The 25,969-nt window shown below is 42.0% G+C and overlaps 1 protein-coding gene across 1 annotated transcript in view; it reads left to right on the forward strand.

Moving 5' to 3' along the window:
* LOC132404061 (sodium/potassium/calcium exchanger 4-like) overlaps positions 1-25,969 on the forward strand; it is a 146,789-nt gene that overhangs the window by 108,122 nt on the left and 12,698 nt on the right. Inside the window, exons 12-14 of the mRNA XM_059988058.1 lie at positions 10,139-10,253; positions 15,844-15,956; positions 18,425-18,490. Coding sequence (XP_059844041.1) covers positions 10,139-10,253; positions 15,844-15,956; positions 18,425-18,490 — 294 coding nt within the window. The remainder of the gene's footprint in view (positions 1-10,138; positions 10,254-15,843; positions 15,957-18,424; positions 18,491-25,969) is intronic.

A 25,969-nucleotide genomic window follows, 5' to 3' on the forward strand; every position in this document is an offset into this window, starting at 1 on the left:
GGGTCTGATTAGGAACAGTCAACATGGATTTGTGCATGGAAGGTCATGTTTGACAAACCTTATTGAATTTTTTGAAGAGGTTACTAGGAAAGTTGATGAGGGTAAAGCAGTGGATGCTGTCTATACGGACTTCAGTAAGGCCTTTGACAAGGTTCCGCACGGAAGGTTAGTTAGGAAGGTTCAACCGTTAGATATTAATATTGAAGTAGTAAAATTGATTCAACAGTGGCTGGATGAGAGATGCCAGAGAGTAGTGGTGGATATCTGTTTGTCAGGTTGGAGGCCGGTGACTAGTGGTGTGCCTCAGGGATCTGTACTGTTTGTCATATATATTAATGTTGTTTGTCATACATATTAATGATCTGGATGATGGGGTAGTAAATTGGATTAGTAAGTATGCAGATGATACTAAAATAGGTGGCGTTGTGGATAATGAAGTAGGTTTTCAAAGTTTGCAGAGAGATTTAGGCCAGTTAGAAGAGTGGGCTGAACGATGGCAGATGGAGTTTAATGCTGATAAGTGTGAGGTGCTACATTTGGTAGGAATAATCAAAATAGGGCATATATGGTAAATGGTAGGGCATTGAGGAATGCAGTAGAACAGAATGATCTAGGAATAATGGTGCATAGTTCCCTGAAGGTGAAATCTCATGTGGCTAGGGTGGTGAAGAAAGCTTTTGGTATGCTGGCCTTTATAAATCAGAGCATTGAGTATAGGAATTGGGATGTAATTTTAAAATTGTACAAGGCATTGGTAAGGCCGAATTTGGAGTATTGTGCACAGTTCTGGTCACCGAATTATATGTAAGATGTCAACAAAATACAGAGGCTTTTTCCATTGAAAGCAGGGGAGATTCAAACAAGAGGACATGAGTTGAGAGTTTGGGGGCAGAAGTTTAGGGGTAACACAAGGGGAAATTTCTTTACTCAGAGAGTGGTAGCTGTGTGGAACAAGCTTCCAGTAGAAGTGGTAGAGGCAAGTTTGGTATTGTCATTTAAAGTAAAATTGGATAGGTATATGGACAGGAGAGGAATGGAGGGTTATGGACTGAGTGCGGGTCAGTGAGACCAGGTGAGAGTAAGCATTCGGCACTGACTAAAAGGGCTGAGATGGCCTGTTTCCGTGCTGTAATTGTTATATGGTTATATGGTTATACTTATAGAATGCCTTGGGGTTTTCCTTAATCCTGCCCGCTAAGGCCTTCTCATGGCCCCTTCTGGCTCTTCTAATTTCCTTCTTAAGCTCCTTCCTATTTGCCTTATAATCTTCTAGATCTCTAACATTACCTAGCTCTCTGAACCTTTTGTAAACTTTTCTTTTCTTCTTGATTAGATTTATTACAGCCTTTGTACACCATGATTCCTGTACCCTCCCAAATTTTCCCTGTCTCATTGGAACGTACCTATGCAGAACTCCACACAAATATCCCCTGAACGTTTGTCACATTTCTTCCATACTTTTCCCTGAGAACATCTCTCTCCAATTTAAGCTTCCAATTTCCTGCCTGATAGGCTCATAATTCCCCTTACGCCAATGAAACACTTTTCCAACTTGTCTGTTCCTATCTCTCTCCAATGCTATTGTAAAGGATATAGAATTGTGATCACTATCCCCAAAATGCTCTCCCACTGAGAGATCTGACACCTGACCAGGTACATTTCCCAATACCAGATCAAGTACAGTCTCTCCTCTTGTAGGCTTATCTACATATTGTGTCAAAGGACCTTCCTGAGCACGCCTAACAAACTCCACCCCATCTACACCCCTCGCTCTAGGGAGATGCCAATCGATATTTGGGAAATTAAAATCTCCCATCACGACAGCTCTGTTATTATTACACCTTTCCAGGATCTCTTTCCCTATCTGCTCCTTGATATCCCTGTTACTATTGGGCGGCCTATAAAAAACACCCAGTAAAGTTATTGACCCCTTTCTGTTCCTAACCTCCACCCACAGAGACTCCGTAGACAATCTCTCCATGGTGTCCACCTTTTCTGCAGCTGTGACACTATCTCTGATCAGCAGTGCCATGCCCCCACCTCTTTTGCCTCCCTCCCTGTCCTTTCTGAAACATCTAAAACCCAGTACTCGAAGTAACCATTCCTGTCCTTGAGCCATCCACGTCTCTGTAATGGCCACCACATCATATCTCCGAGTACTGATCCACGCTCTAAGCTCATCCGCTTTGTTCACAACACTCCTTGCGTTAAAGTAGACGCATTTCAAACCTTTGGTCTGAGCGCGTCCCTTCTCCATCACCTGCCTCTCCTCCCTCTCGCACTGTCTAGAAGCTTTCTCTATTTCCAGGATGCTACTTGGTCTAGCGAGCGTGTGCTATCATGAGGGGCTGGATAAACTTGGGCTGTTTTCTCTGAAGCATCAGAAGCTGAGGGGAGATCTGATAGAGATTTACAATGTTATGAGAGACAAAGATAGAGTGGACAGAGAGTATCAGAGTTGACATGTCTGAAACCAGATGGCATGCATTGAAGGTGAGGGGGGTAGGTTCAAGAGGGATAGGAATGGTAAGTTTTTTACTCAGAGAGTCATGGATGCCTGGAATGTGCTGCCTGGTCTGGTGGTAGAGGCAAATACATTAGAGACTTTTAAGAGATGGACAGACGGATGTAAGGAGGATAGAGGAATATGGACACTTGCAATACATTGTCTTGTGTCCTGAGACTATCAATTCTATGGTGTTCCTTGTTAATTTGTCGAGGTGTTCCTTATGAAGTGGGGAAAAGATCATGCCACCTCTTCAGAAAATAGTTTTTAGCAATTTGCTGAAAGAAGTGAGCTTGAATACAGCAATTCAGAGGCCAACACGAAGCTGAGTTAGAATGGTTGATGTAATCAGGAAAGTTTGTGATTCTAATTAGGTTGTTAAGGATATGCTACAATGAATAGACGTTACTAAGCTTAATGTCCCATCAAGCTTTATGTTCTAGCTTAGTTTATCTGTGCTGCTGTTTTGAGAGCATATTTATCCCTGAGAAGCGAATCTTTCTATTTAGCACGGGCACTGCCGAATAGTAAACTTTAAACGTCTTCAGGCAAAATGTACTTGAATGGGTTACACTTTTGTGTGTGACCCAGTATCAAAGATATGTGGAATTTTTACATCACTTCAGAGCCATGTTACTATGATCAATGTTCAAAACGGATGTCCATGCCATCAGGGTTATAGGTCACTGTCATCTGCTTTGTCTCATCTCTGTAAGGAATCCAAGCATAGTATTTCCAAGAGCCAGCAAGAGAAAGGGAGAACTCCCCAGTGCAGAAAACTGAATGGATTATGCAAGGGAAAGATTGTATGAGACTTTTGAAGTTAGAAGTATATATAAGATATATTCTGAATTTTGAAGCAAATGTGAGATCATTATATTTGTACATTTTCTTTGGAATTGCAGAAGGATATTGATGATTCTTGCCAGTGAAGTTTTTGGTGAACTTGTAGCACCAAAACTGATTCCTCATAGTGTTTTCCTTGACCCAATTGCATAGAATGTTTTTTATAGATGGTCTCCAAGGATACACATGACAGTGTACAGTATAGAATGCAAAAGCAGAAAGGACAGCATGGTGCCTTATTCCTGGACTACTGCTTAACTATTTCATTGCTGTGTGGAGGCAGTATGACAGGAGAGCTTCAACATGTGTCTCTGAGCCTAAGAACTCCAGTGCCAAGCAAAAGGATGTATTATTTAAAGCAAATTTCATTTTGGATCTTGATGGAGTAGCATGAATTATGGGAGCCCAGAATGAGGTGATTTTGTGTATCAAAAGAACACTCTGGTGGAAATAGCTCATGTCATGTAAACAGTAAGGGGTCTTGTTTAAGGATATATACAGAAACTGGAAGATTGTTTCAGTCTGAAACCAGTAGCAATAATGGAAAGCTGGTGGTGTAGAACAAGAGTTCAAAGGCAGCTTTAACCCCATGGTTCATTATTGATGGGCTGAATGGCCTAATTCTGTTCCTATGTCTTCTGGTCTTATGGTCTTGAATGATTCCCTAGTACGATAAGATGGATTCCTGACCTTGCTATGATATTGCACCTTTTTGTTTTCTATACTGCACTTTCTCGGTAACTGCTACTCTTTACACGGTGCATTGAGGCAGAATAAAGTAAAACAATAACAATAAAGTGTAGCTGTTACCGATTTGATCTGTATGAACAGTATGCAGGACCATCTTTTCACTATATCTCAGTACAGGTGACAATAATAAAGCAATTCCAATTCCAGGTATGAATAGAGAATTAATGATTATAATGTTTCATTGAACTTAGTTAGATTTACAACATTGATGCCTTTTTAGATTATACCCTCAGTGATGAGTTGAGCATGCTTTGATAAGTAAACAAATTCAGCATACAGAGCCTTGACTATAAAGTTGCTGTGTCAATGGAAGTGACATTCATGAGCAGAAGTGACCAGTATGGCTGCAGTGCGCTGTCAGAGAGCCACAGCAAAGTCCAGGAGGATGAAGCTAAGTCAAAAACATCAGTTCAGCTAGTTGCTAAAAGAGCAGAGCCATAATTTGCCGGAGGCAAGTATTTAGTTTGCCAAAGACAGAGGGTCTGCATTTTGACAGCCTCAGGGTCACAAGAAAAAGACAAACAGTGGCATTTGGAAACGACTACAGAAAGAAGAGTTGTACATTATCCGTTCCACAAGCATTAATGACAACAGAGAGTTTGAAAATAAGGATATTAATTAACAGTCATGGGATGGACATGCTGCTTTCATATTGCTGCAGAATGATAATGAGGCAAAACATCTGTAGTAACAAGTTCAGCCAGTTACTATTGACAGAAAGCCTCGTCAAACCGAAAGCTTAATCTGCTGAGGTTATGACAGATGTTTTGATAAATACAACACAGTTGTCAGTAAGTAATCTATAAAAGTAGGCCAACTGGAAAGAACAGGCTGGGACAGTGCAAGCCGAAGGGGAGGATTGATCCTGCGATGTTGTACCTTGACGCACTGTTGGGAAGGTACAATAATATGTTCAGCCAGCTCTACTGCCATAATGGGGTACAATGCACATATTCATATCACACCGCATGCAGAGCCAAGAGAAAGGATGCAGTCTTGTTTGCTCAAAGAATCATTTTGAGAGCAACTGGAGAAATTGCAATTGACCAGGGTGAATGGACCAAGCCAGTACATAACATCGACAATACACAGAAGTCACATTAAGTAAAGCGATAAGGTTTGTTCCCTTTCAACTGACACCTTAGAGAAGTGGACATGAGGAAAAGCAGCTCTTGGCACAGAGATCCATAGATTTTTGTCTGAGGTTTTTCTTGGGGGGGGGGGGGGGGATGTCAGATGCAAGATGTTAAAATTCATAGACTCCACCCAGCTCTGCATCTTTCTCCCTCTTAAGGAATAATGATTTCTTCAAGTCAAAGTTTTCAGAGAGCACATACAGCACAGAAGCAGGCCCTTAGGTTCACCTAGTCTATGCCAACCTGATCTTCTGGCTAGTCCCATGTACCTGCACCCAGACTATATCACTCCAAACCCCTCCATTTACCTACCCAAACTCTCCTTCAGTGGTGCGCTTGAACCTGCATCTACCACTTCCACTGGTAGCTAAGTACAAGTCTTCAGTGAAGCTCCACCTCAGATTCCCCTTAATTATGACATCTTTTACCCTAACCTATGACTTCTGGTTCAAGTCTCACTCAACCTGAGGGGAAAAAGCCTGCATTCATTCACCCATTTGTCATAATTTTGTATACCTCTGTAAGATCTTCCCTCATTCTCCTACGCTCTAGGCAATAAAGTTCTAACCTATTCAACCTTTCCCTATAACCCAAGTAGCAGCAACATAGAGTCATAGAAAAGTACAGCACAGAAACAGGCCCCTTACCCATTTAGTCCGTGCCAAAAATTAACACCTTTGTAAATTTTCTCTACACTCTTTCAAGTACTGAGAATGCTTTCTGTATTGAAAACAAATTATCTATGCCCCATTGTACATTTTTACAGTAAAATCTAGATAAACATTCTATAAAATTTTGAAACCTAGTGCTGTGTAGAATTTGAAGAATTTTTCCATTTAAAGTGAAAATGAGAACTTTGAATTTGCAATGGTTTCAATGTATTGTCAAAGTTCACTACGAAATGAAAGTACTAATCAAGTCTGTTCACCGAATATTGTTCTATTTGCTGATATTCAATGTTCATGTAATTTGTGTCATTTTTATCTCTTTGTCAATGATGAAATGTGTTGTTTGGACTCTTTTTTAACAGTCCTTTCATAAACTTTGCAATTAATAAGGACAGGACATAGAAACCAAATGCAAACTAAAGTCAGATTTCAGAATTAGAATCAGAATCAGGTTTATTATCACTGACATATGTGGTGAAATTTGTTTTCTGTCAGCAGTACAGTGGAAGACATTTCAGAAAGTACAAGTTACAATAGAGCTAGAGCGATAGATAGTGTGTAAGAGGAATAATGAGGTAGTGTCACCATCGCTTCTGAGATCTGATGGCAGAGGGGAAGAAGCTGTTGAGTGTGAGTATTCAGTCTCCTGCATCTCCTGCCTGGTGGTAATAAAGAGAAGAGGACGTGTTAAGATATTATGCATGTTATTGAATTTTTTTATTAACATTAGTTTTGGAAAGGCATGCTATAGGCTAATTGGGATAATGATGGGACTTCTGTTGCTTCTAATTAATTTACCTTGGTTTTGATAGATATCAGAATTGAAAATATGACAGCAGTTTGTGTAATGGGTTGCCCACACAGGTTTGACAGGAGCAATTTTTGAAGCAAATTGTTGATAGGATAGCACTTGACTTGAAAGCTACCCTTGTATGCAAATCATGCTGTTGAATGGATGACGGACAGAATATAATATTTATTACATCGTATTAAGGACTTTAAACCACCTTCTCAGCAGAGACAATCTAGCCTGACATAATTAATCAGTAAGTAGTGATATCTTACCCATTGGTGGAACATATATCAATCATTAGTGGTAGGTAGTCAAATTTGTGCTGCCCGTTCCACACTTGATTATGGTAATGTCATGTAAAGTTTGTACAGCCTGGCTCTGCAAGAGAACTGAATGATCAACAAACCTGGCAAATCTTCTGAAATCTGAGTCTCCCACACTGATGTGTGATTCAACTGTTTCACGGACTGCCATCAAACCAAGAGTTACATTCTATAATGATGGGGGCTTCTTTGCTCAAATCCCAGCTGAGGTTGCACAGAGTATACTGGATTTGAGCTGAATTATTATGAAAGCAGACAAACCAAGGTCGATCCAAAGTCTTCGTTCTAAACCTGTTGTTCATTGGGCTCACTGCAGTGGCTCATGTCACGTGTTGTGTTAGATAATATTTTTACGTGCTTGTGTGGTAAATGGGTCACATTGATGCGGCCCACAGAAAACACGAGCAGCAATAAAGATGGCTCGCAATGGAAAATGGGTTGAAAGTGCGGTATCTTGTTTTAATGATCCCTCATGTAAGCATGTCAAAGTCAGACTTGGGGCCATTAAGACTCTTCGGATCCTGCAATGCAGTTTGCATTATAGATTATTCCTGCATAGAGTGGCCTGGTGGTCCATGTCTCGTCTTCGGTAGAAGCCCCCAGCACCTGGCACTCTCAGGAAATCTCCCATGTAAGTGCAACCTAGGCATCGGTCAGCTTAGCTTCTGTGCTGAAAAGGGATCAGTGTTTTCCAGACTCGTGCTCCTTAATGTAGCCCTTATTACTCTGGAATCTAAAGTTAAGTTTCTTAACATTCTTCTTTTCAATTTGGCCTTCCTTTCAAACAGTCCGAATGATGCCAAATAATCTTCCCAAAAAATAGGAATGGTTAGCAAAGAGTTAATGACCAGAGGATTGAACAGAATAAGATTCTGTGGAATTCATTGTAATGTCCATTCCCTCTTGCGAAGGAATGTATCATTACTTTTGCCTTAAGAATAAGGGTAAGAAGTTAGTAAGTGGTAATTTACTTGAAAGAGAGGAAGAAAACTGTAGGCAACAGAAAATACCTGGAGAAGTGTAATGGTGTTTGGAAAAGCAAACAGGGTAAGGGAATATACAGAGATTGGTGGGAAACTGGGAAATATAAAGGAGCTTGGCATACAGTCCGCATATTCCTGAAGATGTAAGGACAGGGCAAATAGTTAAGAAGACCAAGGGGATACTTTTTTAGATTTGACCTCATCTGGAAGAGCACAGAGATCATCTGCTAACGTTTAAACAGAGAGAGAGAAGAATTTGAACACACAGTCATGCGTGTACAGGGAGTAAAGGCTTGAAGAAACGGAGTCCATGCTGAGTTGGGGGGATGACCATTCCTGTGGGTGCTGCCCTCTAGTGGTTGCTTGCTGGAAGGAAAACTGGATTGCGTTCATCTCCAGCTGCACTAGCACGTGGTCAGGAACTACTGCGTACAGTCGGCCCTCCTTATCCGCGAATTCCACATGCGCGATTTCAACCAACCGCGAACCACGAAAACCCGAAAGTGCTCTTCCAGCACTTGTTATTCAAGCATGTGCAGACTTTTTGTCTTGTCATTATTCCCTAAACAATGCAGTATAACAACCATTTTACATAGCATTTACATTGTATTAGTAATCTAGAGATGATTTAAAGTATACAGGAGGATGTGCGTGGGTTATCGTGGATTGGGATCGAAAAAAATCGCAAGTTCTCTTACTAAGTAAGTCGGAACAGGTACATCTGGTATTATTTAATGTCAGTTAGTCAAACTTTTGTCTTAATATATAGTATATATTTTACCTTTCTATGCATATAAAACACTCAAGAAGGTATGTTTCAGCGCCAGGCTCGGGAACAGAAGTTCTCAGGACTCGGGACAGACCACTCCTGAGTGCGCTCTCCACCATGCCGGGTTGATGTGGAGGATCAAAAACCCAAAACCCAATAATTAAACCACTGTGTTGCTTGGTAATAATTGTAGCTTTCACCAGGGCAGGGCCTTTCTCACTTTTTCCTTTAAAATTGTTCTGATCGTTGATCAACATAGCCTAACGCTTTTCCAATGACCAATGGTGCTTCACCTCTTTCCGATCACTTTATTATTTCCACTTTATTTTCAATCGCGATCGTGATTACTTTCATGAACAGAAACACTACGGATTCAGATCTCTACCTAATGTCCACTGCACTGAAACAGGCTAAATAAGGTCTGGGGTTCCGCTGGGTCCTAAGGTCCACCGCATTGAGACAGATTGAATAAGGGATTTGAGCATCCGCGAAGTTTGGTGTCCGCGGGGGGCCCCGGAACCAATCCCCCACGGGTAAGGAGGGCCGACTGTACTTGCTTTTGCAGAGACGTAGCTTCAGGACAACATCCCATCCATCATCATTCTTCAGGCCATGTCACTCAGGGGCTTGAGCCAGTATTATTATTCGTAACTATATGGATTATGTTTTGTGTGCTGTGTTTTACCGCAAGTACTGCACCTTGGCCCCAGAGGAACGCTGTTTCATTTGGCTTTTACATGTGTATGGCTGAATGACAATCAAACTTGAGCTTGAATTTGAACTTGAACACTGGTGTTGGGTATAAATACGCTGCACAGAATGTAAGTTTTAGCTGTGGAGAGAGGCGGGGGTGTTGAACAGTTTAGATCAAAGTAAGATTCACTGAAATGAGTGCTGAGAAAAACAATTGATAGAGGAGGAGTACAAGACTGAATAGCTTCCTTTGGCTGCCACAAGCACGATGGGCCAAATGGCGTCTTTCAGTGCCATAATTGTCTATTATTCTGTGATAAATCTGAGCCAGGCTGCTGTCCTCCACTCTGCTGCAGTGGAATGGTTCTGGTTGAACGACAGTACTCCTGCATGAAATTGAAGATTTGGAATTGTTTAATGGTTGGCAGAAGCAGATAAAAGGCTTTCAGCTGCCAGCCACACTGAATAAGACAAACCCACACATTCAATCTGTTACACTTTACAGTGAAAAATTCATAAACCAGGCACCTTGTTTTGATGTCCATCTTTGCAACAGTCTTGGGATGCTGTGTGCTGTGTACTGTAACATGGGTTTTTTTTTACAGATCTCCTTGAGTTACTTAGTGCCTCATTCCGTTGGCTGTATTCACCAGTTTCTTTTCTGTGTGCAGGTTACTGTAATAGGGTTCACACTCGGAATTCCAGATATTATCATGGGAATCACATTTCTGGCAGCAGGAACAAGCGTTCCAGATTGCATGGCTAGCTTAATTGTTGCCAGACAAGGTAAGTACATATTTACTCAATTTAGACTGGTTTATTAATGGAGCAATGCAATGTAAATAGGCTGTATTGGTTCAGCTTAGCAAGATATTAGTCACAATAGTTTCCTGCAGTCCAGTCTACCTTTAAAACAACTCAGCTGCTGAATCAATGGGGTGATTCCTTTTTCTAAAGAAAATTGATCTTTAATTGTTTTTTATAGATTAGCAATGCTTCATTGTAGGATATCAGTAACTCAGTGATTTTAATTATGCAGAAAACTCTTTTAAGGTAGCTGGAATGGAAAGTAGGTCATGTTCATTATTCTTTCCCCAGGCAACATTGTTTATAAGAGACTGATGCCTAGGTTCATACTCATTAGCACTAAACACAAAACAATAGATTCAGGTTAATCGGGACACGTTGGGCCCAGTACATCTTGGCCCAATTAAGCGGCAACCCAAATTAGCTGAAGTTTCGTGGAAATAGTTAATAAGACAAACTACCAGGTAACAAATTATATATTTAAATAAACTACTGAACACCTTAGAACCCCAGCAATATTAATACAGTACTATAAAACCGTGTATTAGTTCCTAATAGTTATCAATGGAGGAATTAATCCAATGTATGCTGATGTGTTCTTTTGATTGACAGTAAATGAACAAAATCAGCACACACACCAGGTGTAGATCATTAACTGCCTTCAAATAATGTTTTCAATGATTGCATCCTCCAAATCTTCATTTTCATTGTAACATTCGACATGATAGTTGATACTTTCAAATTCTTCATAGTTCCTAATTTGTTGAAGTTGTGAAATTATTTCATTTTCACTCCCAGCTGCTTCTGACATCGCCAAGCCTGAATGCTTGAAACCACCATGGGAAAAAACAGTTCTGAATTGTCTTAATCCTTATTACTCACCAACTATCAGTGACAAAAATAATTACTTTGTGAACATAAGCAAGTGATCCTATTTAAAAACTGTTTGCCCTAGGCAGAGTGTAGTGATGACCACCACACAACATGCATGTGACTGAAACTATTCAGCGCCAGTCTTCTGCCCCAATTACGTGGCATAGTGTCCCAGTTAATCGGAGGGACTTTCTCAACTTGTTTTTGTTCTTTATAAGTTGTCCCAAATAGGAGTCTGCCCCATTTAACAGATGGCTCAATTAATCAGAATCTGCTGTATATAGTCAAATCAACACGATATGTTTTACTTATGCCAATGACCATAGATGAAGGCAAAGTTCATTCTACCAGCTCAGGATACAGGGTAATAATATGTTGATTTCACCACAAACTAAAGAAAATCTGCAGATGCTGGAAATCTGAGCAACACACACAAAACGCTGGAGAGACTCAGCAGGCCAGGCAGCATCTATGGAAAAAAGTACAGTCAATGTTTCGGGCCAAAACCCAAAGAGGCTTCCCTTCCTCCACATCAATGCTGCCCTCAACATTGATGGTGAATGGTGCCCTTCCATTTCACCTACATCTGCTCTCACCCCATTCTCTCACCACTCTACCAGGGATAGGGTTTCCCCTGTCCTCACCTACCACCCCACCAGCATCCACGTCCAGCACATAATTCTCCAAAACTTCCACCACCTCCAACAGGATCCCACCACCAAGCACATCTTACCCACCCCCACTTTCTGCTTACCACAGGGATCACTTCCTGTGTGACTCCCTCATCCATTTGTCCCTCTCCACTGACACTTAGCCTTGCAAGCAGAACAATTGCTACACCTCCTCCCACACTACCATCCAGGGCCCTAAACCGTTCTTCTAGGTGAGGCAACACTTCACCTGTGATTCTGTTGGGATCATATACTGTGTCTGATGCTCCCGGTGTGGCCTCCTGTACATTGGTGAGACCCAACGTAGATTGGGAGACTGCTTCGCCAAGCACCTGTGCTCTGTCTGCCAGAAAAAGTGGGATCTCCCAGTGACCATCCATTTTAATTCCACTTCCCATTCCCATTCCGATATGTCCATCCATGGCCTCCTCCATTGTCGTGATGAGGCCACACTTAGTTCGGAGGAACAACATCTTTATTCCATTCCAGCAGCCTCCAACCTGATGGCATGAACATCGATTTCTCAAACTTCTGTTAATACCCCCCAACCACCACCCTCCCCCCACCTTCTCCATTCCCATCCCCATTTCTCTCTCTCACCTCATCCCACCAATCAACTTCCCAGCTCTTTACTTCACCCCTCCCCCTTCAGGTTCCACCAATCAGCTTGTGTTCCTTTCTCCCCTCCCCCCACTCTTTAAATCTACTCCTCAGCTTTGTTTTCTCCAGTCCTACTGAAGTGTCTCAGCCCAAAATGTCAACTGTACTCTTTTCTATAGATGCTGCTTGACCATCGAGTTCCTCCAGCATTTTGTGTGTGTTGTTGATTTCACTGATTCCAATAGTGAATGAAGAAAAATGGAGCCCGTTACTATAGAATACAACTCAATGTATCTCAAACTCCAAAGTGACTGATCAGACTTACTTCCCCCATGAGAGTGCTCGCTCCAGCACAACATAATTCTCCTGCCTTATCTTTATTGAGAGGTTAGTGGGACTTCTGAGAATGTTACATCAAATTACAGATAATAGATAGCCTTATTTCATATCACTAAATCTTTCTTCCAACATAGCCTTAAATGTACCTGTGCTAAGTGCTGCAAAACATGGTAGAATTACACATCTAGACTGATTAGTTGCTAGAAGTCTTTTCACTGCCAAGTTACTACTGTTGTTAAAAACTTCCTAAAGAAATACAGCACCAATTAACTTAATGATATTTCTTCCTTATTTTCCATGTTCTTAAGTAAACTCACATCTAGCCACATATTCAATCTGCTCGTAACCTCTTTAATCTGTTGTTATGCCACTTGTTAGAGTTCATCTCTGCATGCAAATAATCTTCCCATGTGGACCATCACCCTAAACAACCTTAATGGTTAAAAGTTGAAGTAACAATGCGGTGAACAGCAATCCTTTGCCTCCCACATGATATTTGAGTTATGCTTTCTTTGTGAGCCCATCTACTCCAAGATAAAGTGTTCTATTTTTATAGAGGCTATGGAATGGATTAAAGCTAATGCAACACTGAGGGGAAAGTATGGTGTATGTTGCATCTTGGACTGAGTGGCCATTTAATAATTTCAGTTGGGGTTGAGACTTTCTTTCTTTCCTCATTCCCCTCCCACCGCTTGTCTTAACCACAGAATTAACATCGATATGGGGCATGCCGCTTTTCTCTTCCAAGTGTGGAATCTCCCAACAGCATGTCTAAAATTCAGAGCCTAGGAGTGAACGTGCGGTAGAGAAATTCATTGTCCCCTCTTCCTGAAACCTGCTGATTACACGGTGATTTGTCTGGTACTGTGCTGTCCCTCCGGATCTCAACACGTTCCACCGAAGCCCATGGACAATGTTCAGTTCCCAATTACAAAGCAAAAGACATAAATGCCGGGACCAGCATGGTGGGCTTTCAAGCCTTTACATTACCCTGAGATGTTTAGTGTTTCTCTAAGGACTATGATTGCATTTGCATACTCAACATACAGATCTAACCACTACACAGAAATGAAAACACCACACTTGGGAAGATCAAAAAGAAGCTGGAAGGACTGAGAAAGAAACATGTGTTAGACAAAAATGCCCCCAAAAAAAAGACTGATGGATCCAAAAGAATGCAGACAGCTAGAAATTGTTTCAATGAAATGGAAGTAAGAAATTAATCTCAAAGCACTTAGTGAATCACCATTCAGTAAGATCGTGGCTCGTTTTTTTTATCTCAGTGCCACTTTTATGGACTGAGCTCATATTCCTTCATTCTCTTAATAACCAGAAATATATCAATCTCTGACCTGAACATGCCCAGTAGTAGGGTCTCTTATGCCTTCTTAGCTAGAAATCCTATCCTCTCAGTGAAGAAATTCTCCTTGTTTCCATCCAGAATAGCTAACTCCAGACTATGACCTCTGGTTTTTGACACGTCCACCGGTGTAAACTCCTTCCTACATCTACTCAATCAAAGTCTATTAGAATTTCGAGTTTTGGTGTGATCATCACTATGCTAAAGAGAGTACAGGTCCAATTTGCTCAGTCTCTCCTGATAGGACAATTCCCCTTCTCAGAACTTTTACACTCACTCAATTGCAAGTAAAATTTTGGTTTCATAAGAAGACCAGTACATTGTATTCCAGTTATAGTCTCACAAGGTCCCATTTTCATTAGAGTAACATGTCTTTACTACAGACTCAAATTCTCTTATATTAAAGACCAACATACCGTTGAGCTTCATAATTACTTACTCCATGTTAACATTCAGTGATTTGTTTGCACCCAGGTCTGAACATATAGCAATTTCTTCATTTTAAATATACCGCTTTTTTTTTCACTAAACCTGCCTGCATCCCTTTGAAGACTTTCTGCATCCTTGTCACAACAGAGGTTATCACCCAGTTTTATATCCTGAGCAAACTGTGTTCATTCATCCAAACATTGATGTAGAATTGTGAGTGGCTGGAGCCTCAGCAGCAATCCCTGTGTATCCCACTCATCATGGTCTCCTAGCCAGAATGTAATGCAGTTACTGGTTAACCTGTCCTCTGACCATGCCAGCATAATATCCCAAAGCTGTGCTTTAATCTCATTATCTCTATAGCAGCCACTTTCAAATCCTTAGGATGGAGTTCATCATTTCTAGAGTATTTCTCGGCTAACAGTCCATGAGTTTTCTCCAGTTTTCTTCTTTTTTAACTAACATTAATTTTTTAGCTTGTTATTACTGAGACCTATTGTTCAGCAATGTTTGCAGAAGATTTGCTTTGTTTTTTTTTCCCATAGAGATAGGCATATGACTGTAAGAATTAAGATCAGAGATATGTAATACATTAATATCATGGCAAATCTTCTACCTCAGCAACACTTCCTGCACTAGGCCCAAATCCCTTGGTACCTTTAATTCCAAAACAACTTTTGATCTCTGTCTTTAATACAGTGACTGACTAAGCCTCCACAGCTCTCTTGGGTAGTGATTTCTAAAGTTTCACTGCCCTCTAGATGAAGGCAGTTCTTCTCCTCTCTGAGTGATGGATCCTTTATTTTGTGACTGTGACCTTCTGTTCATCCATGTTGTCTTGGGAAAAGGTTGGTGAAGATAACCATTTTAAAAGTAGTATCATCTCAGTATCTAGCCTATCAGAAATCTGTGTGTTTCATATTTAACCACATTATCTGCCATCTTCTTGCTCTTCATTTAAACTGATTATATCCCCCCCAAATTTTTCTGCATCCACTTAATGTTGGCTGAATTGCTTTGCCAGTTCCTTATTCTGCAGTATACTTCCTCGTTAGTCTGTAATTCCTTAATCCTCTGCTATTGATACCTAACTAGCTGGCCAGGTAGGTGATGGAAAGGATACAGAGAGACTTCGAGAGAATATATTCAGGCTGAATAGATCAGGAGGTGTAAATTAAAGCAGTCAAGAAAGCTCAGATGTAATGAATGACAGAGCAATTAGAAGCCTCCTGGATCCCAACCCATTCTGATAACAAAATCTAACTTTCTGAAAATATTTATTTTTCTTTCTTTAAAGGAATGGGTGACATGGCAGTGTCCAACACAGTCGGAAGCAACGTGTTTGATATCCTGGTTGGTCTAGGTCTTCCATGGGGTCTTCAGACGATAATTATCGACACTGGATCCTTTGTGAGTATGTTGTTCTTTTCACCAAGCACCAATAGGGATGGTTGAAGAAATGATTGGCCTCGAAGCCTTACCCTTATTCTCTGGTTGTCCAGTTTGAAATATTAGTGGCTGGATATTTGAAAAAACTCCAGCCTTTTGGATTGGCCAGCACCCCTGATCCTTTAACCCCGAAAATGTGAATTGGAATCATCAGGTTTATTGGTTGCAGTGCAGGCAACACCCTCCTCAGTTGACTAACGTTAATGTCCAGGCTGTCCAATCATGTTAATAGTTGGATGCATCTGTGGCGTTCTGGATTTATGAATGGGTAATCATTGTAAAAGCTATCTTGTCTTTCAAAAGTTACCCTGGAGGCTTTGTAAGTCTTTGAAGCCCTGGAGGGTGAAGGCTGAGGGATAATCATTCTCCAATAATCATAAACTACGCAGAGTGGGACAGAACTGGCTGTATTGCTTTCAGACACTGAATAGGAAATCCTGGTGAAGAAGGCACAAAGTCAGAGAGATGTAAGAGGGCAGGGGGCCTTAGGGTGGTGAATCTGTGGAATTCATTGCCACAGACAGCTGTAGAGCCCAAATTATTGGGTATATTTAAGATGGAGGTCAATAGGTTCTTGATTAGTCAGGGTGTAAGAGGTTACAGGGAGAAGGCAGGAGAATGGGGTTGAGAGGAATAATAAACCAGCCATGATCAATTGGTGAAGCAGACTTGAAGGGCTGTATGGCCTAATTTGGCCCCTATGTCTTAAGCTGCATGAGGAAGTCTGCATGAAGCTTGGGTTTTGTGTCAAGGAGCGTGGACGAACTCAGATTGCTTTCTCTGGAGTGTTGGAGGCTGAAAGGAGATCTGATAGATGTATATAAAATTATGAGAGGCACAGATGGTGTCTGTTTCTCAGGGAGGAACTGGAGGGAATAGGCATAAGGTGAGGGGGTGAACGTTTAGAGGAGATATTACATAGAGTGTGTTGGATGTCTGGATCACTGCCAAGAGAGGTGGTGGAAGAAGATACAACAGCAGTGTTTTATAAGACCATAAGATATAGGAGCAGAAGTAGGCCATTCAGCCCAGTGAGTCTGCTCCACTATTCAATCAAGAGCTGATCCAATTCTTCCAGTCGCACCCACTCCCCTGCTTTTACCCCATACCCTTTGATTCCCTGGCTAATCAAGAACCAATCTATCTCTGCCTTAAATACACCCAATGACTCGGCCTCCACAGCCGCTCAAGGCAACAAATTCCACGGATTTACCACCCTCTGACTAAAGTAATTTTTCCGCACCTCTGTTCTAAATAGGTGTCCTTCAAACCTGAAGTCGTGCCCTCTTGTCCTAGATTCCCCTACCAAATGTTAACTGGTTTAAGAGACATTTAGGCAGGGAATGAGGGATACAAACCATGCACAGAAAAATGTGATTAGTGAGGTTAGCTCAGGCACGGTTAGCCAAAGAGCCTGCGCTGTGCAGCTGTATCTTCCTATCCCAATGATGAGGCAGCATCTGCCACCCAACGTGGTGGCTTCCATTGAGCTCAGCTTGCTTCCATTAGACTGCTGGTTTCAGTGCGGACAAGGACCTGCAACACACCTCACTGCAGATCAGAAACATCTCCTGCAAAACTGAACTCCAGAGTTTATCACCGGTGGTTCCGCAGCTGCATGTTGAAAGAACAGAACCCCTTTGGGTTCTGTATATGTCCATGTTGATAGGCAGCAGTAATGCTTGGCCATTCAGTCACACCCTTCATCACTGTGGTCCTAGTAAAGCTACACATCCCCTTTGCCTGGTGGTTTCTGGCATGAAAGAACGAATACTGTCTAAATGATATCCTTTGGTTGAAAACCTGAGAAGAATAATGATTCTAAAAAAAGCTTTGGTAGATACATTTGATCAATGAATATTAACATCCACTAGCATCACTTTTATGAGGTGTGAAAGGTTGACTTCCAAAGCTTTGACATTGTAGCTGCACTTTTTGATTTTATTCAAGTAATTAATAACAATTAAGCCAAGCTTTGTAGTATGTTGTACTTTTCCTGCTAACACAGGTCTGAGATGCAAAGCTGCACTTTTACATACAGTATAAATGTACTCTTGCCGCTCTGTGTATCTTATAACTGAAATCATTTTTCTTTTTACTTCTGGCCATCTTTTTGCTAATGAATTATTCTCTCTTAAACATCACAAGAAAACGATTTGCATGTACAAGTGTTATTTTTGGATCTCAACTTATAACGACCAAGTTATTTAGACACACTTAAAGGTTTGTTAATATAAATCAAACAATTAGAAAATTTCATCAACTTCAAGTAATATTCTAATTAAAAGCCCTGACCTCCTTTCCTTGGTGAATCAACTCAAAAAGTGTCTTTCAAATGTCCTGAGGCATAAGTCATTATTCACCTTTCAGTTTATCGGGATCACTGTAACCTCCTCTTTTTGACAAAATGCCTGCCCTCTGCTTTTCAGGTACGCATCAACAGCAGAGGCCTTGTTTATTCTGTCGTACTTCTTTTAGGATCCGTGGCACTCACGGTGAGTAGGCGATATTTTGCTCATGCAAACGAGCCCCAGTGGCGCGACTCTTATTGACAAATCTGTGGCGTAAAGTGAGTCAGGGTCGGTAGTTCTGAGGCCTGCAGGTGTATCATGGCCAGTGATTGGTCTCACGCTGGAGAGGGCTAAAATGGCAGGTACAGAGCTATTTGTTTCGGAGTTCTTGAACATTGTGGCTCCAAAAAAAAAACAGATCACTTGATGCAGGAGTCCATTCAGTAGAACTGTAAATACTAATGTTGAGTCTATTTGATGACTGTAGTCACACCACTGTCTGTAAGGAGTTTTTACGTTCTCCCCATGACTGCATGAGTTTCCTCCATCTTCCCCCCTCATTCTAAAGATGTATGTTTATGGTTAGGGTTACACGCGAACCTTCTCTGCTTTGGGGATAACTTCACATCATTATCCATGGATCTTTACAGATTAATGAACAAGTATTACCAAGGTGATTGGCTTTATTAATGTTCCCTGCGGTATGTTTAGTACTTGACCTGATCATGTGTACAGCACCACTATTCTGTAAGAAGCTTACGTTATTGAAGATAGATCCAATCCCAAAGCATATCCAAATTTAATTGTAGAAATTGGGCAGCATCTACCGACCCAACTACTATGGGACAGCACAGTAGCGTAGTGGATAGCACAGTGCTTTACAGTTCCAGTGACCCAGGTTCAATTCCCAAAGTGGTCCGTAAGGGTTTGTACTTTCTCCCCATTACCTCATGGGTTTCCTCTGGGTGCTTGGTTTCCTCCCACAGTCCAAAAACATACCGGTTGATAGGTTAATTGGTCATTGTAAATTGTCAGCATGGAGGTCGGTGACCAGTGGTGTGCCTCAGAGATCTGTTCTGGGACCCTAACTCTTTGTGATTTTTATTAATGACCTGGATGAGGAAATGGAGGAATGAGTTAGTAAGTTGACTGATGACACAAAGGTTGGGGGTGTTGTGGATAGTGTGGAGGGCTGTCAGAGGTTACAGCAGGACATTGATAGGATGCAAAACTGAGTTGAGAAGTGGCAGATGGAGTTCAACCCAGGTAGGTGTGAGGTGGGTCATATTGATAGGTCAAATATGATGGCAGAACATAGTATTAATGGTAAGATTCTTGACAGTGTGGAGGATCAGAGGGATCTTGGGGTCCGAGTCCATAGGACGCTCAAAGCAGCTGCACAGGTTGACTCTGTGGTTAAGAAGACGTACGGTATATTGGCCTTCATCAATCATGGAATTGAGTTTAGGAGCCGACAGGTAATGTTGCAGCTATTTTGGACCCTGGTCAGACCCCACTTGGAGTACTGTGCTCAGTTCTGGTTGCCTCACTACAGGAAGGATGTGGAAGCCATAGAAAGAGTGCAGAGGAGATTTACAAGGATGTTGCCTGGATTGGGGAGCATGCCTTATGAGAATAGGTTGAGTGAACTCGTCCTTTTCTCCTTGGAGCAACAGATGATGAGAGGTGACCTGATAGAGGTGTATAAGATGATGAGAGGCATCAATCGTGTGGATAGTCAGAGACTTTTTCCCAGGGCTGAAATGGTTGCCACAAGAGGACATAGGTTTAAGGTGCTGGGGAGTAGGTACAGAGGAGATGTCAGGGGTAATTTTTTTACTCAGAGAGTGGTGAGTGCATGGAATGGGCTGCCAGCAACAGTGGTGGAGGCGGATATGATAGGGTCTTTTAAGAGACTCCTGGATAGGTACATGGAGCATAGTAAAATAGAGGGCAATGGGTAAGCCTAGTATGTTCTAAGGTAGGGACGTGTTCAGCACAACTTTGAGGGTGTAAGGGCCTGTATTGTGCTGTAGGTTTTCGGTGTTTCTATGATTACGCTAGGTTTAAATCCGGGGAAAACTGGGTGGTGTGGCTCGAGGGGCCACAAGGCCTATTCTGCACTATATGTCAACAACCAAATAAATAAATAAACTCTCAGAGCCAAATTGTATTTAGAAGCAACACACACAAAATGCTGAAGCAACTCAGCAGTCCAGGCTGCATCTAGGAAAAAAAGTACAGTTGATGTTTCAAGCCAAAATCCTTCGGCAGGACTGGAGAAAAAAGCTGAGGAGTAGATTTAAAAGGTGGGAGGAGGGGAGAGAGAAACACAAGGTGATGGGTGAAACCTGGAGGGAGAGGGATGAAGTAAAGAGCTAGGGAAATTGATTGGTGAAAGAGACTGATGACCCTGGAAGAGAGGAAAAGGGGGGAGGAGCACCAGAGAGAGGTGATGGGCAGGCAAGGAGATGAGGTGAGATAGGGAAAAGGGGAAGAGAAATGGGGAAAGGGAGCATTGGTGGTGGGTATTACTGGAAGTTTGAGAAATCAATGTTCACACCATCAGGTTGGAGGCTACCTAAATAGAATAAAAGGTGTTGTTCCTCCAACACCTCCCTCCCCTTTATTGGTCTCACTGTCTCAACTTCCACCCTGTCCTCAAAATACCTGTGTTCTGTGGTCAAATGATGCATTTAATATATGGTATAGAAGTGTACTCATCAGGCTAATGGCTGCACTCACCAGTAATCATTAGATTGAAAGCTACTGAGGTTTCAGTTGCTGTTCTGCATTTTAACAATCCATGAACTTGATTATTTGGTCTGATGCTTGTTAAACTTAATGGTAAACTTAATGGTTTGCCTTTCTTCTATTAATCAGTCCCATGTGCCTCTTCAGGTACACTGATAAGAATCTGCTGAAACCTATCTCTGTACTTAGCAGTTCCAGCTCATTTAATAGCTCTGCCAATTATAGTTTTAATCAGCTATGCCTATTTATTATCTGAGAACTAGGTAAAATCTATCAGTGGATCTTATCACTTTAGGAGATGCACAGAAAGGAGCAGTTAGAAAAGCTTTGTAATGCAGTACATATTTACAGTTTACTCTCCTAGAAAGGTTAATTAAACACTATCCTGTATCTGTTACAATATGCTATCCATGGAAATCTTGCTAGCACTTAGCAAAAATTATTAGATTTCAGAAGACTTCATACCACCCCCTAATTTACAAAGTTGTGTGCAAGGCCCCCCCCCCCACCTCAATCAGGAGTCAGCCTCCTGGTTGATATTTTTGACGTTTCTCCTCCTCCTGAGTTCAGGGGTTTATGGCACAACTGTTGCTAACAGTCAAAGTCCATCAACTTCATAGATATAGTGTATTGAAACAGAAGTGGTTAGTGATAGAGTGCTGCATTTGAAGCATTGACCCACCAAGAATAGGTATGATCTATATGATGTGTTGTTAGATGTATCAAGCATTATTCAGCACAAAGTAAACACAAGAGGTTCTGCAGATGCTGGAAATCTTGAGTAATGCACACAAAATACTGGAGAAACTCAGCAAGTAAAGCAACATCTATGGAGAGAAATAAAAGGTTGATGTTTTGGGCTGTCCTGGTGTATCTGTATCTGGAGCTTTGTGTACCTGGCAAAGGATATATAGCTTTAGAGGAAGAAATGGAACAAAGATTTAGCAGACTTTTTTGGGATGGTGGGTTTTCCACATGAGGAGTGACTGAGAAGACTCCCTACTCATGTAATAAAACACATTGATGAAGGTAGAGCAGTGGATGTAGTGTATATGGATTTCAGTAAAGCATTTGATAAGCTTCCCCATGCAAGGCTCATTCAGAAAGTAATGAGGCATAGGATCCAAGGAGACCTTGTTTTGTGGATCCAGAATTGGCTTGCCCACAAAAGGCAAAGGGTGTTTGAAGATGGTTCGTATTCTGCATGGAGGATGGTGACCAGTGGTGTTCTGCAAGGATCTGTTCTGGGACACCTCCTCTTTGTGAAGTGTGGTCTAGCATGAGGTGCTGCATTTTGGAAGGACAAATCAAGATAGGACATACACAGTAAATGGTAGGGCATTGAGGAACAAAGGGAGTTCAGATACATAATTCCCTGAAAGTGGTGTCACAGGTAGACAGGGTTGTAAAGAAGGCTTTTGGCATCCTGGCATTCGTAAATCTAAGTATTGAGTATAAGGAGTTGGGATGTTATGGTGAGGTTGTATAAGACATTGGTGAGGCCAAATTTGGAGTATCGTGTACAGTTCGGTCACCTAACTATAGGAAGGATATCAGTAAGATTGAAAGAGTGCAGAGAAGATATACTAGGATGTTGCCAGGTCTTCAGGAGTTGAGCTACAAGGAAAAGTTGAACAGGTTAAGACTTTATTCCTTGGAGCGTAGAAGACGAGGGGAATTGGATAGAGGTTTACAAAATTGAGGGGTATAGACAGAATAAATGCGAGTAGGCTCTTTCCACTTAGATTAGGAGAGATAAATAAGAGAGGACATGGCTTTAGGGTGAAAGGGGAAAAGTTCAGGGGGAACTTCACTCAGAGAGTGGTGGGGGTGTGGAACAAGCTGCCATCTGACATGGTAAATGTGGGTTCACTCTTAAGTTTTAAGAATAAATTGGATGGGAGAGGTCTGGAGGGTTATGGACTGGGTGCAGGTCAATGGGACTAACAGAATAAAGTTCTGGCACAGACTAGAAGGGCCAAATGGCCTGTTTTCTGTGCTGTAGTGTTCTATGGTTCTAGTAGGTTTGCTGATGATACGAAGGTTGGAGGTATTGTGGATAGTGTGGAGGGTTGTTAGAGGTTACAACGGGACATTGATAGGATGCAGAACTCCACTGAGAAGTGGCAGATAGAATTCAACCCAGGCAAGTGTGAAGTGGTTCATTTCAATATGTCAAATTTGAAGACAGAATATAATATTAATGGTAAGACTCTTGGCAGTGTGGAGGATCGGCAAGATCTTGGGGTCCATGCCCACAGGACACTCAAAGCTGCTGCGCAGTTCAACAGTATTTGAAAGAAGGCGTATGGTGTGATGGCCTTAATCATCTGTGGGACTGAGTTCAAGAGCCATGGGGCGATGTTATGGCTATACAAGGCCTTGGTCAGACCCCACTTGGAGTATTGTGTTCAGTTCTGGTCACCTCATTACAGGAAGGATGTGGATGCTATAGAGAGAGTGCAGAGGAGATTTACAAGGATGTTGCCTGGATTGGGGAGCATGCCTTATGAGAATAGGTTGAGTGAACTTGGTCTTTTGTCCTTGGAGTGACGGAGGATGAAAGGTGTTGGTCTCCAAATTTGAGGAAGGACATTCTTGCTATTGAGGGAGTGCTGCGTAGGTTCAAGAGGTTGATTCCCAGGATGGCGGGACTGTCATATGTTGAAAGATTGGAGCGACTGGGCTTGTATACACTGGGATTTAGAAGGATGAGAGGGGATCTGATTGAAACATATAAGATTATTAAGGGATTGGATACGCTAGAGGCAGGAAACATGTTCCCGATATTGGGGGAGTCCAGAACCAGAGGCCGCAGTTTAAGAATAAGAGGTAGGCCATTTAGAACAGAGTTGAGGAAAAACTTTTTCACCCAGAGAGTTGTGGATCTATGGAATGCTCTGCCTCAAAAGGCAGTGGAGGCCAATTCTCTGGATGCTTTCAAGAAAGAGTTAGATAGAGCTCTTAAAGATAGCGGAGTCAAGGGATATGGGGAGAAGGCAGGAATGGGGTACGGGTTGTGGATGATCAGCCATGATCACATTGAATGGTGGTGCTGGCTTGAAGGGCCGAATGGCCTACTCCTGCACCTATTGTCTATTGTGACCTGGTAGAGGTGTACAAGATAATGAGAGGCATTGATCGTGTGGATAGCAGAGGCTTTTTCCCAGGGCAGAAATGGCTAGCACAAGGGGGCAAAGTTTTAAGGTGCTTGGAAGTAGGTACAAGGGGGATGTCAGAGGTAAGTTTTTCACTCAGAGAGTGGTGGGTGAGTGGAATGCACTGCCGGCGATGGTGGTAGAGGCGGATACAATCAGGTCTTTTAAGAGATTCTTAGATAAGTACATGGAGCTTAGAAAAATAGAGGGCTGTGCAATAGGGAAATTCTAGGCAACTTCTAGAGTAGGTTAAATGTTCAGCACAACATTGTGGGCCAAAGGGCCTGTAATGTGCTGTAGATATCTATGTTCTAGGTTTATAACAATGTGTTTTAATTCTGTTTGGAACAAAATTCTTACAGTGCTCAACAGATGCAGGGGAGATGTTCCCCCTAGCTGAGAAATCCATAAGCAGGGGTCACACTCCCAGACTAAGGAGCAGGTTGTTTCAGACTGAGATAAGATTTTTCTTCATGTGGAGTGTGGCGATCACTGGAAATTCTAAACCCTGCATGGCCGTTCAAGACAGAAATTGATAGATTTCCAGATATTAAGGGAATAAAGATTTGTAGGGATAATACAAGCAAAGGAGCTGAGGTAGAAAATCAGCCAAAATATTGACAAATGGGGTAGATTCAAACAGCTAGGAGGCCTCATCCTAATTCTTAAAACAGTGCAGCATTGAAACGAGCCCCATGGTCTACCATGTCTGTACTGACCGTGGTGTCACATTAAACTGCAGATCTGCCTGAAAGTGGTTGGAATTGGTAAGCTGTGGACCTGCTATGTTAGTGGCAATTTGCGAGTTGCCCCCAGCGCATATTGATCGTTGACGCAAATGATGCATTTCACTGTATGTTTCAATGTTTTGATGTGCAGGTGACAATTAAAGCTAATCTTTTAATCTTTTCAAGTGTCTATATCCCACAGTTGCTGCCTGAATACGTGCCTGTCCAAACAACCACTTCTTAAACGTTGTTGTCACATCTGCTTCCACCAAATCCCCTGGTGTCTGTTTCCTCCAGCTCCTCGCAGTGCATGCTAGGCACTGGCCATTCGCTGTGTAAATATATAATTTTATATAATGCGCTGTACTGCTGCCGCAAAAAAAAACAGATTTCATGACATATGTAAGCGATGATAAACCTGATTTCTGACGTGGTCTGAGAGTGGGAGGTGGGCAGGGAGAAGGAAATCACTGTTGGAAAAAGGGGAATGGAGAAGGGAGGAAGTGGGAAGCACCAGAGAGACATTCTGTAATGGTCAATGTATCAATTGTTTGGAATGAAATGATCTTGCCTGGTGTCTCAGGGCTGGCTGTGGCTGCACCCATGCCACACAACACCACCACCCCCCCCGGCACTCCTTCACTGCCACCCGCCCCAAACACCTCCCATGGCACTTCACACTCGCCATTCCCAATGTCTTTTGCTCCCTCCAGATATTACCAAGTCATCCTCCACTCCACGTTGACAGATACAGTACTGTGCAAAGGTCTTGGGCACCCAGCTCTCTCTCTCTCTCATTTCATACTGGGGAGAAAAATCTCTGACTGTTTTCCTGACCGTGCCCCTCCCTCATAATTTTAAATATGTCATCAGTTAGCCCCTCTGCCTCCAATACTTCAGAGAAAACACTCCGGGTTTGCCCAACTTCTTGGTTCTTGTATCCCATCGGTAACCTCATGTTCCATGATTTTTGTGTTTTTGCGCACAGAACCTTTGGTTAAAGTGGGATATTTGCTTTTCACTGCACTGATCACTGGGAAGGT

This window comes from Hypanus sabinus, chromosome 2, assembly GCF_030144855.1.
Source record: "Hypanus sabinus isolate sHypSab1 chromosome 2, sHypSab1.hap1, whole genome shotgun sequence".
Classification (NCBI taxonomy): domain Eukaryota; kingdom Metazoa; phylum Chordata; class Chondrichthyes; order Myliobatiformes; family Dasyatidae; genus Hypanus; species Hypanus sabinus.